Consider the following 15,048-nt stretch of genomic DNA (forward strand, 5'->3'; position numbering starts at 1 on the left):
TGGCAATTTTATACCATCATGAAGACAGATGTAAGTTGGTGATTAATATCATTCTTTCACGGGACAAATCACTTCCTATATGATTAGGGAGAGTTAATACACTTAGGGGTGACAGCTTCTGACTCAAATTTACAATACTTAATATGCTCTGACAGCTGGTAATTGACTAGCAAATGAAAATAAATGTTAAATGAGTCTAGAACTTTCTGCAGTGTAAGTGACTATTTCAACTGCTTTATTAATAAAGCTCCTTTGACATTGAGCTGTGACCGCGTGATCAGCTACAAAGAATACCTGTTATTAATGGCAAATACTCAAATGACTAAATGTGCACATTTAATATAAAAACCATATAAACTAAATGTTCAACATGAATTATAAATATATCTCATCTTGAGTATTGTCTCCACTTTAAATGACTTTAGTGTCACACACTATGAGACTATGAAGTAGGCAGCATGGATCTACTCAGATTTCCCATTATCAAATATGGTTATTTTAAAACTTTTTTCTCACCCTCACCCCATGTAACCCCCACCACCTTTAACAGATAGCTTTGCATCCTAATTCACAGAGAAAACAGAAGCCACCAGATGAGAATTCTCTTAACTTCCTGTCCCCTCCCCATAAACTCTCAGAAGAATGGCCTCATATTGTAACAGCAAATCAGACTTGGCTTGATCAAAAGGGATATCCAAAACTCAACTGGAGATCATTTAAACATCTGTAACTGTTGTGTGGTCCTAAGAATATGAAAGAATGCAAGATTCCATCAAGTTCAAAGTTCTTTAAATAGAAGAGACAGTTACATATCTGGTATCCCATTTAAAGGTCTTTATCATTAAATTGAAGACACATTTATTTATTTTTGGCTGTCAAATTCAAAGGTACCATTAGATAGAAAAAGATGTACAAATCTTAGAATTCCATTGATCAAAAGTCTTTAACTTCTAGATGGAAATACAGGTACTTGTCTTAAAGATCAAAGATCAACCTGGTAGTCCTAATTCATAGATCAAGAATCAGGCACTGTGCAGAACTTCCATCCAGGGATGGGAGCTAGGAGACCAAACCCTTTTTAAGTTTTGTAACTCACAACATGGCTGCTCTAAAAAGGGGCGCAGTATGACATTTGGGAGGATGTAAATTGCTCTGAGTGCCTGCAGTTCTGTCAAAATATTTGATTGAAAATGGTCTCAGTTATTTCCAGGTAATTTTCTTCCTTGGTGAGTATGCATATTCTACTCTGGGAAGATTTAAAATTAAATATAGAAAGATTTAAAGCATCAAAGTCATGTTATTAACATTTTCATGCATATTTGGTCTTTTCTGTACTCTAATGTTTAAGGAATTTGATTAGAGTGACAATTTTGGAAAACCAATTTATTTTTATTTGTTTACTTTTTGAAGAAGATTAGCCCTGAGCTAACTTCTGCCAGTCCTCCTCTTTTTGCTGAGGAAGACTAGTCCTGAGCTAACATCTGTGCCCCTCTTCCACTACTTTATATGTGGGACGCCTGACACAGCATGGCTTGCCAAGCGGTGCCATGTCTGCACCCAGGGTCCGAACTGGCGAACCTGGGCTGCTGAAGCAGAAAGTGCGAACTTAACTGCTGTGCCACCGGGCCAGCCCTTGAAAGCCAATTTAAAACGAATAATTGAATTATTCAACTTCTGATTTTAAGTTGAAATCTTCCTCATTTTATGCACAGTACTATAACACCTAAGAAGTCTTTAGGTCCACTCAATAAATTTAATTTAATAGATTTATAACAATTCTTAACTACTCAGCAAGGTTTTGTTTAACTAGATAAATGAGGGACTTTAAAAGGAAACAGAAAAGATTAAATTTACAAATGCCGTTTAAAAATATTTGAATGGGTTTAAGTTGGTAGAAAGGACCAAGCATTAATCAATAGTTCCTTGAAAGTGACTGTTGAATTTTGCTAGACTTCTATATAGAGTAAGATTTGTGAGACGAATGTAAAGCCTAAGAAGAACTGAATTTTTGAATTTGTAACTTTAATAAATTGAACACTAATTGTTTAAATCAAATTAAGTCTGAGTAGTCCTTTTTATGCACAAAACACACAATGGCCTATATCAAAACCCCATCTAAACACAAATCTAACTTCAGTGCACCCTGACTCACAATTACTTCCTTCCCTTCTATCATTACGGAAGTTGTGTCTTCTTCTTAGTTACAATTATCACCTCCATCTGAACTTCTCTGGGCCTGCGTAGGTTGGATTTCCCTTCTCTTCTGGTTTTTCAACCTTTCTTTACTTCCCACATTTATCATGCACACGATTCCTCCATCTTAAACCAACAAATGAAAATCACAATGATGAAATGTTTCTTCCAAACTTATCTGGTTTCTGCTCCACATCTTTCTTCTTCACTTCTTAAAAAAGGTGCCTACCTTCTGTAACCACCCCCAGTCAGTCCTCCAACCACCACAGTAACTCTCCTATGGCCACTACTTCATGAAACCATTCTCACCAAGGTCACAATGGCTTCCTTGTTGCCAAAGCCATGAACTCATTTTATTTCTTGACCTCTCAGTAGCATCTAAAGTGTAACCACTTTTATATTCTTAAAATAGTCTATTCCCCTGGCTTCCATACCCTATCTTCTGATTCTCACTTTTTTCTCCATCCTGTAGTATTATGATTTTAGAAAGTTTCTACATGCTTATTGTGACACTATGGGGGCTCCTTAGATTAACCACAATCCAAGTACTGCCAGCATTCCAAAGGAATATGTACAGTCCAAGGAGGCTAGCTGGCATCCTAATCAGGAAACTCATACTCCAGAGGCACCTTTAATAAGCACTTCTATTATCTGAAACTGTATTAACATCTGATGCTATGTAATTAGCACATTGAATTGCAGAAACGAGTTTTAACTGGTAAACATGGTGGATTGTTAATTAGCATTCTGAATATCTGAAAGGGGTACTAGATGGTGACATTAAAGGTATTCAAGATTTGTAGATGGGTAAATACATTTTATAGCCTCTTCCTACCTTTACATGAATAGGGTACGGGAAAGGACTTTGCTCTGTGCTAAATGATCTTTTATCTGGTTCTGAACTCTGGGGAATTCTAGTTTCTTGACACCAGTTATCAGGGAGGAAAACCCTGCCTCTAGAATTCTAGACATTTGCCTTGAGTGAACTTTTCACTCAAAGTGGTGGTCAAAGCACCTGAAAGGACAGAATGATAGGACATTCTCAAGCCTACAAGAGAAACAGTTCTTATGAACTGTTTTTAACTTTCTTATTAATTAAGGTTTAATTTAAAAATGTCAGGGACTACATCCAACTGAAAAGCTTCTGCATAGCTGGGGCCAGCCTGGTGGCGCAGCAGTTAAGTTTGCACGTTGCGCTTTGGTGGCCTGGAGTTCACCAGTTTGGATCCTGGTGTGGATACGGTACTGCTTGGCAAGCCATGCTGTGGTAGGCGTCCCACATATAAAGTAGAGGAAGGTAAGCACGGATGGTAGCTCAGGGCCAGTTTTCCTCAACAAAAAAGAGGAGAATTGGCAGCAGATGTTAGCTCAAGGCTAATCTTCCTCAAAAAATAAAATAAAATAAAAGTTTCTGCATAGCAAAAGAAACAATCAGCAAAATAAAAGGACAACTTACCAACTGGGAGAAAACATTTTCAAATCATACATCTGATAAGGGCTTATAAAGATATAAAGAACTCATACAATTCAACAAAAATACAAACAACTCAGTTTAAAAATGGGCACAGGATACGAACATACATTTTTCCAGAGAAGATATTCAGATGGCCAACAGGCACATAAAAAGATGTTTGACATCACTGATTACTAGGGAAATGCAAAGCAAAACCACAATGAGATATCACCTCATGCCCATCAAAATGGCTATTACTAAAAAAACCAAGAAATAACAAGGGTTGGAGAGGATGTGGAGAAAAGGGAACCCTCAGCCACTGCTGACGAGAACATAAATTGGTACAGCCACTAAGAAAAACAGTGTGGAGGTGCCTCAAAAAATTAAAAATAGAACTACCATATGATCTAGCTATTCCACTTCTGGGTACTTATCCAAAGAACACAAAGACACTAATTCAGAAAGATATATGCACCCCTATGTTCATTGCAGCATTATTCACAATAGCCAAGACTTGGAAACACCTAAGTACTCCTCAATGGATGAATGGATAAAAAAGATGTGGCATTAGTACACACACACAATGGACTACTACTCAGCCATAAAAAAGATGAAATCTTGCCATTTGCAACAACATGAATGGACCTTGAGGGTATTAAACTAAGTAAAATAGGTCAGACGGAGAAAGCCAAATGCTGTATGATTTCACTTATATGTGGAAGATAAAAACAACAATAACAACAACAAACAAACACATAGATACAGAGAATAGATTGGTGGTTACCAATGGGGAAGAGAAGTAGGGGAGGGCGAAAGGAGTAAAGGGGGACATTTGCATGGTGATGGATGGCAAGTAGACTTTTGGTGGTGAACATGATGTAGTCTATATAGAAATCAAAATATAATGATGTACACCTGAAATTTGTAAAATGTTATAAACCAACGTTATCTCAATAAAAATAAATAAATAAATACATTAATTAACTAAATAAAAATATGAGTGTGGTACAATGTGATTTGAGATTTGATTTCATCTATAGAATGTGATGGTGAGATTGTGGAGAGAAGAGGTACCTCTCAATATCTCAACTTCTCTGCTTGCTACCGCAACCCGTCAAAAAGAATCTAACAGCTGTGCATAACCAAACTGGCTTAGAGACAGGAGAACTTCCAGGGTCAAGTCCTTGGCCTCTGTTCTTCTTTATTTATATATAACACCTGGGCAATCTTACTTACTCCCATTACTTAAAAACGTCCAAGTACTGATGGCCTCTAAATCTCTCTTTCTCTCCTGGGCTCCAGACCATTATAACCACCTGTCCACAAGATATGTTTACTTGGATGTCCATGGCATGTTCAATACTGAACTCACCATCTTCTCAATCTCACCCAATCCCCCAGCTAGCTCTTTCTGTGTCCTAGTATTAGTGGTTCCCAAGCACTGGTCCACAGATGACTGGCTGCAAGAGTATCACTGGGGAAACATTAAAAATAGAGTCTTGGTTTCCACTGCGATCTTTTGAATAAGAATCTCTTAAGGTAGAGCCCAGGAATCGGAATTTTTAACAAGCACCCCAGGTGATTCCAATATACCACCAGATTTAGGAAGCACTACCTAAATTGGAAATACTGCCAATGGAATGGATTTAGGAATGTAATTGCTAACATGGCCAAATGGCACCAGCATCCACTTGGTTGCCCAAGCCAAAGATTGTGCGCTATGATGTAGAGCAGGCTTAAAAAGGGCAATACTCAAACAGAACTGGAACAAACACTACTCACTCATTTAAGAGGCAAAAATTTGCAATCAATGTGTCTTGGCCTATGTTCTCTCGTCTTTGTTTCCCTTGACAGCAATTTTATGGCTCTTAAAGATTCTGCTTTTCCTTTTCTAGGAAGAGACTATCAAGTAGTAGTCTATGTTTTTCTTTGAGAGTACTTTTAGTGGTAATGTTGGAATTCTTTACCTTCTTCATAATTGGCATTATGCATTGGTGTTGGCCAGTAGGCACGACATTTTCTTACTCTTGGTAACATTTCTTGGTGTTAAGAATTTAGAAAAATTTGATCTAGATTGGACCTTTTAGGGGCTTATGGACTAGTGTATTATAAGGTCCCACAAGATCTCTGGAAATAAATGTCACTACTGACTGGCACCCAAGACAAACATCTCTGAATTGAAGCTGAAGACTTCCCTGACTCCTTAAGATTGATTAAGTGCTCCCTCTAAGGCTTACTGGTGCCTCTCCTGTCTAGTACTGTAGGACATGCTATAATTGCTTTTAGACAACACTGTCTTCCCCAACTAGACTGTAGGCATCCCGAAGACAGTTGCATCACTCAGATTCCTGGGCATAATGCATGGTGTCATGGGGCTGGTAGAGCCTTAGAGAATCTAGTCCAACCTCCAGGGTTCAAGTGAGGCTGGATACCATGCCTCACGGATGTTGTAGAGTGGATTCCTGCAGGAAGCCTCAACTCAACGGCTTCTGAGTCTGTACATCAGAATGGATGAGAAAGAGAAGGAGCCCCAAAGACAGAGATGGCTTCTTTGAGTGCATAAACTGTGAAAGGTGTGATCCCTTAAAGCAGAGGTGCCAGCTAAGCAGCTGGCAGAACCACTGGGCCTAGGATCCTGCCTAGTCACACCACCCTATCTGCCAAGCTATGGCCTCCATGCTGACTGAGGCAAAGCTGAAGCTAATAATGTGGATTTTAAGGGGGCCCAGACCCAAAGGAACTATGCAGATGCCAAACACTTATAAAAATATATATATACATTTAACCACATTATCACAAAATCTAATGTGTCCTAGAAGACATTGGTTTAGACTTCCTCAAAGCTTATTCTGTCAAGTTTTTTTTTTAAAGCAGACATATTCCCATAGAAACTTTTTAAAAGAGGTGATGAGATTCCCTTAGGCTCAGATACACCTGGGGTCAAATAGGCTTTTGAGCTTGGCTGTTTTCCTGTAGGACCTCTCATTCCTCGGTGTACCCGTGTTCAAGATCCAAACAGCCAACATGTAAATGATCTTCTGATTCAAGATTTTTCTTTGAAATTATTCTCTTCTGGATCGACGGAAAAATAGTTGTTTTCATCAATGCAAAAGGACTTCTTATATGTGTCCAACAGAGGGCAATTAAAACAGATCAAATGAACAATGCTTGAAGACAAGGCACAAAATTAACTTCTTCTAATATGAATAAAAGGATAGGTTACCAAGAGAGATGGTATAATCCCCTTTTCTGGTAAACCTTAAAAAGAGACTGAATTTGCACCTGCTTAGAAGGGTTTGAAGAGAGCTCCTCTCCCGTCAAGGCCCTTCCAGCTGTATCAGCTTTCCGCCTTCTTAAAACAAACACACTCTTGGGTATTCCTCCCACACCTTGGTTCTATCTGAGCTCCTGATGCAATGCCACACACATACATCCAGAGCCACGGTCCTAGCTCTGTGGCCAATATTTGCACTTCCATCTGGATACTTTTGTGATGCTTCATTGTGAGGAAACGCTTACCTTTCTAAAGTCCTTGAAAGCTATCAGTGTCGTGCAGGGAGGGGACAGGAGTATCTGTCTGCCAGTCGGCTCTACCCCTGTAGCACTAAGGAGGTTTATAAAGTGCTTTCAAAAGCAGGATTCATTCAACTTGCTCAAAAATTTCAAAAGGCAGTTGTGTAGGAGCATACTGACTTTTTATTGTGCCATCTTTACTAACAATCTTGTTATAATTATTAGAAGTCTGAAATTGGAAAGTATAATCTATCCATCAGGAGCGTATATATTTTGAGCTAGTAGAACTTGTGTAGTTTCTCTAAGTTATCGGAGGTCAGAATGGTGTGGCTAAGATAGATTTTTCTTAATGTACAAAGATATTAACAGTAGCACTTATAATAAAAATTGGGAACCAATGCTCCCTACAATATAATATCTCCTATGGTTCTCTGGAGAAGCCAGACTAATACAGACCCTGGCATCAGTAATTTTTAAAGCTCTCCCAATGGTTGGAATGTTCAGCTAGGGTTGAGAACCCCTGGTCTAGGAGTTCTTAATCCCTTAGGGGGTTCATGGATGGCTTCAAAGGCTCTAGAAACTCTTGGAACTCATAAACAAAATTTTGCACGTATGTTCATCTATCTGATCCAAACTCCCAGCTGGTCTTCAAATCCCCTCCACGACATCCCTGCAAAATGATTGTTTGCTTTTGTTTAAACATCTACCAATGATAGGAAACATCCTCCTCCCCAAAGAAACCCATCTCATCTTAGAACAATTCAAGCGTCCCCTTGAGGAAACCGAAGCATGAGAAGCCTGATTTGAAATAAAAGAATCACAAAACATTAGTCAGAAGCATAGCTGGCGGTCTTCATATGCGAATTCCTCATTTTATAGAGGAAAAAACTGAGGCACAGAGAAATTAGGTGCCTCGCCCAAACTAACAGAGTTAACAATAGATTAGAAGATAAAAGCCCAGGGCCCTGGCTGCCTGTTGAGTTCTCTTCCCTACTGCATGCAGTAGAGTCCCTTCAAGGAGGTGAGCTGTGGCGGCACACTTTGGGGTGAGCAGGGCTGCGGCCTGGCTGAGGGAAGAGACCCCAATTTCCCCATCCCATACCATCATTCTAGAAGGTAGGATTGCAGGGATTGCAGGAGAGTGGCCTGCCTCCTCCTTTCACGCTGAGTGACTCCCCACCCCTACCAGTCGCCACATGGATGGAGGTGAAGATGCCAAGAAAACCCAGCTTGACGGTCATATTGATATGGCACATGGTACCAACTGGGAGACACTGGCCTATCTTATCCCCCAGAGAGACAGGTGCAGGCACTGAAGGGAAAGGGCAATGAACATGTTCTGCGTCTGGTCCCTTGGAAGGGATGTGTGATGATAAAATAGTGACCTGAATGTTCAAGATCTCCCTAGTGGATTTGTAAGTATGCACTAAAATTTAAGTGATATTAAAGAAACATTGACTTGTTTAGGGTGAAATCGGGCTCATTAATAATTTGGACTCATGTTCAATATTACAATATCTTCCATTCACTACTAAGTAGCTTAATGTCTTACGGGATTGCTTTATATCTCTGAGTTTAATTGCCTTGTCTTAAATTAAGGTTAATAATATCCAGCTTAGATCCTCTAAAGAACTGTTGTATGGAGTGAATTACATAACATATAAAGCGGCTAGGAGAGTGCCTGGCACACAGGATGTGTCCAATAATTGGTGGCTGTTGTTATTATTAATAACACAATAATCAAAATACAAATATTATAATGACCAATTATCCTCATATATGCCTTTTCTAACCACACACCACATTTTCAAAGACAGAGTGATGTCATAGTGTATTCTGAACCCCCAACCCCACTCACAGAGTATGGCACAAATCTATGCCTATGGTAGGTATCAGTAAGAACTTAGGTGGAACTGAATCGAATGAATCACTCCTACCGGATTACTCTGTTCTTTCAGGGGTATTTCGGATCCAGGTTCTGCCTCGAGGCTGACGGAGTCAATGCATTCAGTAAGCGTGTCCTCAGTCACTTCTCCATTGACGGGGGGCTCCATGGCGCTGATGTCTTTGGGCTGCTCAGGGTGCCTAATGTCAGCAGTCTCTGCACCTTGAATGGCTGCATTTTCATGCTCATCTCCTCTGGGGTTGGCTGGTGTTGGCTCGTTTGAAATCGTAGCTGAATCACAGTGCACTTCTGCATCTTTGGGTAAAGAACCACTGCTACGCATCTCAGTAATTTCTGCTTTCTCTCCAGTGGCTAGGGTGTCACCGACATCGTCAGACATTTTAATATCTGTTAACATGATTACAAACACTTGATGCTTTAATTTGAATTATTAAACTTTAATTCAAAGCCCTGAATAATAAAATTAAATCTGGTAGGCGTGAACTTTCTTCTACCGATAAGAAACTTTATGTAACCTTGGGGTAGGCTGAATCATGGCCCCCAAGGATAGCCATGTTCTAACCCCTGGAACCTGTGAGTGTTACCTTTTGTGGCAAAAGGGACTTTGCAGATACAATTAAATTAAGGATCTTGAGATGAGGACATTATCTTGGGTTATCCAGGTAGGTCCTAAATGAAGTCACAAGCATCCTTATCAGAGAGAGGCAGAAGGAGATTTGACTACAAAGAAGAAAAGGCGATGTGATGACAGAAGCAGATATCAGAGCGATGTACTCTGAAGATGAAGGAGGGGGCCACAAGCCAAGGAATATGGGTGACCACTAGAAGCCGAAAAAGTCAAGGAAACTATTCTCCCCTCAGAGACTCCGGAAGGAACCAGCCAGACCAAGACCTTGACCTTAGCCAAAATGAAACTGATTTGGACATCTGACCTCCAGCACTGTAAGAGAATAAATTTTTGTTGTTTTAAGCCACTAAGTTTGCTGTAATTTGTTACAGGAGCAAAAGGAAACTAATACAAACCTACAGCGCCATCTTTAAACTTTCATGGGTCTCTTATTGGTATGCAGGGATACACATATGAGAACTAAGGGTACTTTCTGTAGCTGTGAATTATTCATTTAAATGACTTTATTAATTATATTTGTACCAATAATGAGAACAAGCATAGAAAATACCTGAGAGCTTATTTAAAAACTTGACATTTAAGGGGGCTGGCCCTGTGGCATAGTGGTTAAGTTCTGGCATGCTCTGCTTCAGTGGCCAGGTTCACAGGTTTGGATCCCAGTTGGGGACCTACACCATTCACCAAGGCATGCTGTGGTGGTGATCCATATACAAAATAGAGGAAGATTGGCACAGATGTTAGCTCTAGGCTAATCTTCCTCAAGCAAAAAAAGAAAAAAAAGAGGAAGATTGGCAACAGATGTTAGCTCAGAGCAAATCTTCCTCACCAAACAACAACAACAACAACTAAAGCTGACATTTAGCTTTGGAATGTTGTCAGAGATTCACATTGAGAAAGAGACCTACATAGACATAAGTGTGCTTTGTCGGGTACCAGCGGTGAAGACCTGGGCTCTGTTTGGATGATAGTTTAGATAGGGAAACACAAGAATGAGATGGAAAGAAGTGAGGTATTTAGCTAAATGAGGAATGTAGCCATTATGAAATAACCTACAAAGCAGAAAACTCTTTACCAAGCTTGCAAGTTATTGACATCAGGGAGAACAGCATCTTTCAACAGAACTTTCTGTGATAATGAAAATGTTCAATTTCTGCAAGTCCAATGTGGTAGCTAATAGCTACATGTGGCTACTGAACACAGGAAATATGGCTAGTACAACTGAAGAACTAAAATTTTAATTTTATTTAACTTTAAATAATTTAAATTTAAATTTTATATAGGCATGCGCGGCTACTGGCTACCTTACTGGATAGTACAGCTCTAGAAGGCTATTTTGAGATGATAACTTTCTTAGACTAGAATGAAGACACCATATTCTCACTACACAAGAAGCCAAGTCTCAGTCAGATCTGTGGGTATTTTTGTTGACCTCAGTGTTTACCAACTGGTCAAATCTCAGGTTGCCGCTAAAACCACAGTATGTGAGAAGCCCTTTAACATACTGGCCACATGGGGATACAGGCTTGGAACTCATATGCACATGCCAACCCTCTTGTCTCCTCAAACAACCATTCCCCAAGGTTGTCTGGCTATTTTCCTTTCACTTGTAGTTTCCAGGGGCCAAAGAGAGGGGGAGGGAGTAGTGACTGCCAATGGGTATGGATTTCTTTCGTGGGTGATGAAAATGTTCTAAAATTAGAAAGCACTAATGGCTGTACAATGCTGTGAATATACTAAAAACCTCTGAACTGCACATTTTAAAAGAGTAACTTTTGTAGTATGTGAATTTTGTGGTATGTAATTTATATCTCAATAACACTATTAAAAAAAAATTCTACTTCCAGATAAGTAGTTCTAGTGGCCAGCTGGACATCTTTTCTTGTCCAAAAGGAAACCTGTTGTCTTACTGTTAATACTAGATGTTCCTCTTGACTTTTGTGTTTCTTTTTAACAACACTTAGATTTCCTCAATAACCCAGGCTTAAAACCTCAGAGCTGTCATTAACTAAACCTTCACTCTCTCAAGAATATATAATATCAATAGCTGTCATTTATTGAGTGCCTATTAAATCCAGGCTCTTTAAATGTATCATCTCCAGGTGACTTAGATATTAGGAGCTCCATTTTACAGATGAGGCAACTGAGGCTTAGAGGTCACACTTTTAGTCAGCAGCAGATTTGAACCCATATCTGACTTTGAAACTGAACCACGATAGAGCTCTGCCTGCAATGCCACCTGCCTCTTTTCTTCGATTCAACCAGTGCCCAAATCCTAGAGGCTCCTTATTCAGAATCTGTCTTTTCTTTTACTGTTATTCTTCCTGCCACCATCCTAGATCAGGTCCTCGTTATGGTTCATGTTGATTTCAATATTGGGTTCACCCCTCCACTGTTGTTCTCCTTTTCCCTACCCCATCCTTCCCCATCCTTCATCTCACAGCTCTAAGTACATCTCTCTCCTGGTCAGACATCCTTGGGAGCTTCCCACTTATTACTGAGATGAGGCCACATGCTTCAGCTGGCATCCAAGGATGCCACTCTGTGCTCTGATCTCACTAGGCTTAACTCCCTCTATGACCTTCCAAATCCTTAAATGAGACAATGCAAGTATGTGGACAATGCCTGACATTCAAAAGACTCTCAGATGGCTGTTGGTTCAACATCTTGTTTTTTACACATTTAAGGCTCAGTTAAAATAACCACCGTTGTCATTTTTCTATTCCTCCCTACTAGACATAATTTTTTGTCCTCTGAACTTCCAGAGTGCTTTGTGTCTATCTCACCTTGGACAGTTACAATCCTCTTTTTTTTTTTTTTTTTTTTTTTGGTGAGGAAGTTTGGCCCTGAGCTAACATCATTGCCAATCTTCCTCTTTTTGCTTGAGGAAGATTGTGACTGAGCTAACATCTGTGCCAATCTTCCTCTATTTTGTATGTGGGACACCACCACAGCATGGCTTGATAAGTGATGTGTAGGTCCACGCCTGGGATCTAAACCCATGAACCTGGGGCTGCTGAAGCAGGGCAGGCAAACTTCACCACCACACCACCAGGCTGGCACCACAATCCTCTTTGATTAGAGTTGCTTGAGTATTTCCTTTTATACTGTAAATTCTGTGAAGACAAGGATCTTCCTTTTGTTGTTCTCATATTTTATACAGCGCTTAACATGGTTTCTTGATCATAATGGGAAACTCAACAAATATGTATGTTGAATTATATTAATATTAGTGTAGAGATTTAAAGTTAAAATGTAATTTGAAATGAAAACAAGCAGAAAATGCCTTTACCTCATTTACTGCTCAGGAGCTATCTCACGGTAAGAGGTTCCAAATGACCCATATTATTTTCCTTTTGTTCCTTCACCTCCCAGTTAACTGAGTTAGAAGGTCTCTTTTTAAACAAAAACCCTTGAATTGAGTGACAGCACTCCTGCAAACAAGTCTACAGGTGGGAAAGGCAAAAGAATGCACACTTCCCTTTAGCCAGAAGTTTAGGATATTCAAAGTTGGAGATGGTCTGTCAATGGGTATGGTCAAGCTCAGTCAAAGTAGTAAAGAATGATACAAGGTCACTGTACAGAAAAGGGGTAGTTACTGTGGTTCGTGGGAAGGGGGTGGAATTAATGGAGGGTACTCGAAAAGCTACTGTCATTTGGAAGCCTATAAAATCTTTGTGAAAACCTTGAATCAGGACTGGTCTAGGACGGGCATTGGCAAACTACAGCCTGCTGGCTAAATCTTGTCCTCCATCTGTTTTGGTAAATAAAATTTTATTGGAACACAGACATACTTATTTATGTTCTGTCTATGGCTTCTCTAGCACTACAACGGCAGAGTTGAGTAGTTGTGACAGAGACCATATGGCTTGCAAAGTTGCAAAGCCTAAAATATTTACTATGTGGCCTTTTACAGAAAACGTTTGCTGACCTGTGGCCTAGGACCATGCTCAACTGCCATGGCCTAAAGAGTTCTCTGTCCTAATTTATCCTATCCTTGCCTGGGTCCTAGGGGCATGACCCTAAAGAGAATGGGCCCATGAATAAATGATGCTTGGACATCATTTTTATTCCCATTTTTTTGTTCACCAATAGCTGCTCACAGTCACTGTCTGATATTTTAATTTCTTTGTAAGATCGTTTGAAAATCCTTATTATCAATCTGGATTATTAAGAAGCTCCAAACTATTTCACTTTTCTATAAGCAGGAACATGAATAAACCTGGCTATCATGAACATTCATGGGAAAATAAAAAGCATTATGGACACTGTGACGTGTATACTTTGCCCGAAATGTGTTGTATTGCTGTTCATAATGCTAAAATACTTCAGCACATACCATGTGACATATGTGTGGGTTAGTTGTAATTTATACCCTTGTGGTGGTTGGTTAACATTTGAGATGCCCCATTCAGGAAAATACTCTTCAGAGATCTTTAGTTAGCATTTCAAAATCTGGGATTCAGTGTTTACCTCTTGAGAGGGTTCAACTATCACCCTTTCTGATTGGTACTCCAGGGTGTGCTAATTAGCATAAGGGATATTAGACATCATTTTTCACTGATGAAATAGAAATAGTGCTTAAGATAAGTCGACTGGCGAGAAATAACATACAGGTGCTTTCTGCCCTTCTATTTCCAGGACAAAAGATTCTATTAGGTCCAGCAGCTTATTGCCCTCGGCAGCAGTTTTCCTAGTTCTTCTAGTTGAAGTGGGAGAGCACCAAAGTCTGATTAGAAGCTTAGCTGAGTCCTGCCTCTAGAGCAGTCCTCACCAGAGACCTAAAAAAACAGAGAGCTAGGACCTCATCAAGCTTGCAAGAGGCTGTATAACGGAGGCCAGTTGCTAATATACGCGTGCTGTGCGGCAGAACTCTATCCGAGAACTTGGATGCATAATAATATTACTCTTGGTAGAGAGGTTGCATGGGAGGAAACCTGCAGCCCTCAACCATCTCTCACGGCCAAACTGCCTTAGGTCAGTTCACCTCAACTGCAGAAAAATTGCTGAAACAAAACATCTGTTCTCTCCGGCTGCTCTGCATTCAACCAGCAACATGAAGCCTTTCCTTCAGAAATACCCAAAAAATGAGCTGTGAGGTCCTGAACTGATAGCTGAGAAATATTTATGGATAACCTATAAATTTCAGAAAGACTACATTTTCACATTGGTTTAAATAATAAAATTGGTCACCATAACATTCAGCCCTACTTTAACTTCTGGTCGTGTATCTCTCTAATCTATATTTATTTCTACCTGTTACAAGTCTACATTTTCCCTAAACCAAAAGCAAAAGCAAAAAAAAAAAAGTCTCTTCTGGTTGTTCTGGTAGACCTTGATTTACTCTAGATGTTATTA

General features: G+C 39.7%; 1 protein-coding gene across 8 annotated transcripts in view; it reads right to left on the reverse strand.

Annotated features, from left to right (window-relative positions):
- Positions 1-15,048, reverse strand: part of FAM114A1 (family with sequence similarity 114 member A1) — a 166,275-nt gene that overhangs the window by 56,446 nt on the left and 94,781 nt on the right. For all 8 annotated transcript variants that reach the window (XM_070506037.1, XM_070506034.1, XM_070506036.1 and 5 more), the window contains one exon: positions 9,097-9,452. In XM_070506037.1, coding sequence (XP_070362138.1) covers positions 9,097-9,452 — 356 coding nt within the window. The remainder of the gene's footprint in view (positions 1-9,096; positions 9,453-15,048) is intronic.

Source organism: Equus asinus, chromosome 3 (assembly GCF_041296235.1).
Source record: "Equus asinus isolate D_3611 breed Donkey chromosome 3, EquAss-T2T_v2, whole genome shotgun sequence".
NCBI classification, from domain to species: domain Eukaryota; kingdom Metazoa; phylum Chordata; class Mammalia; order Perissodactyla; family Equidae; genus Equus; species Equus asinus.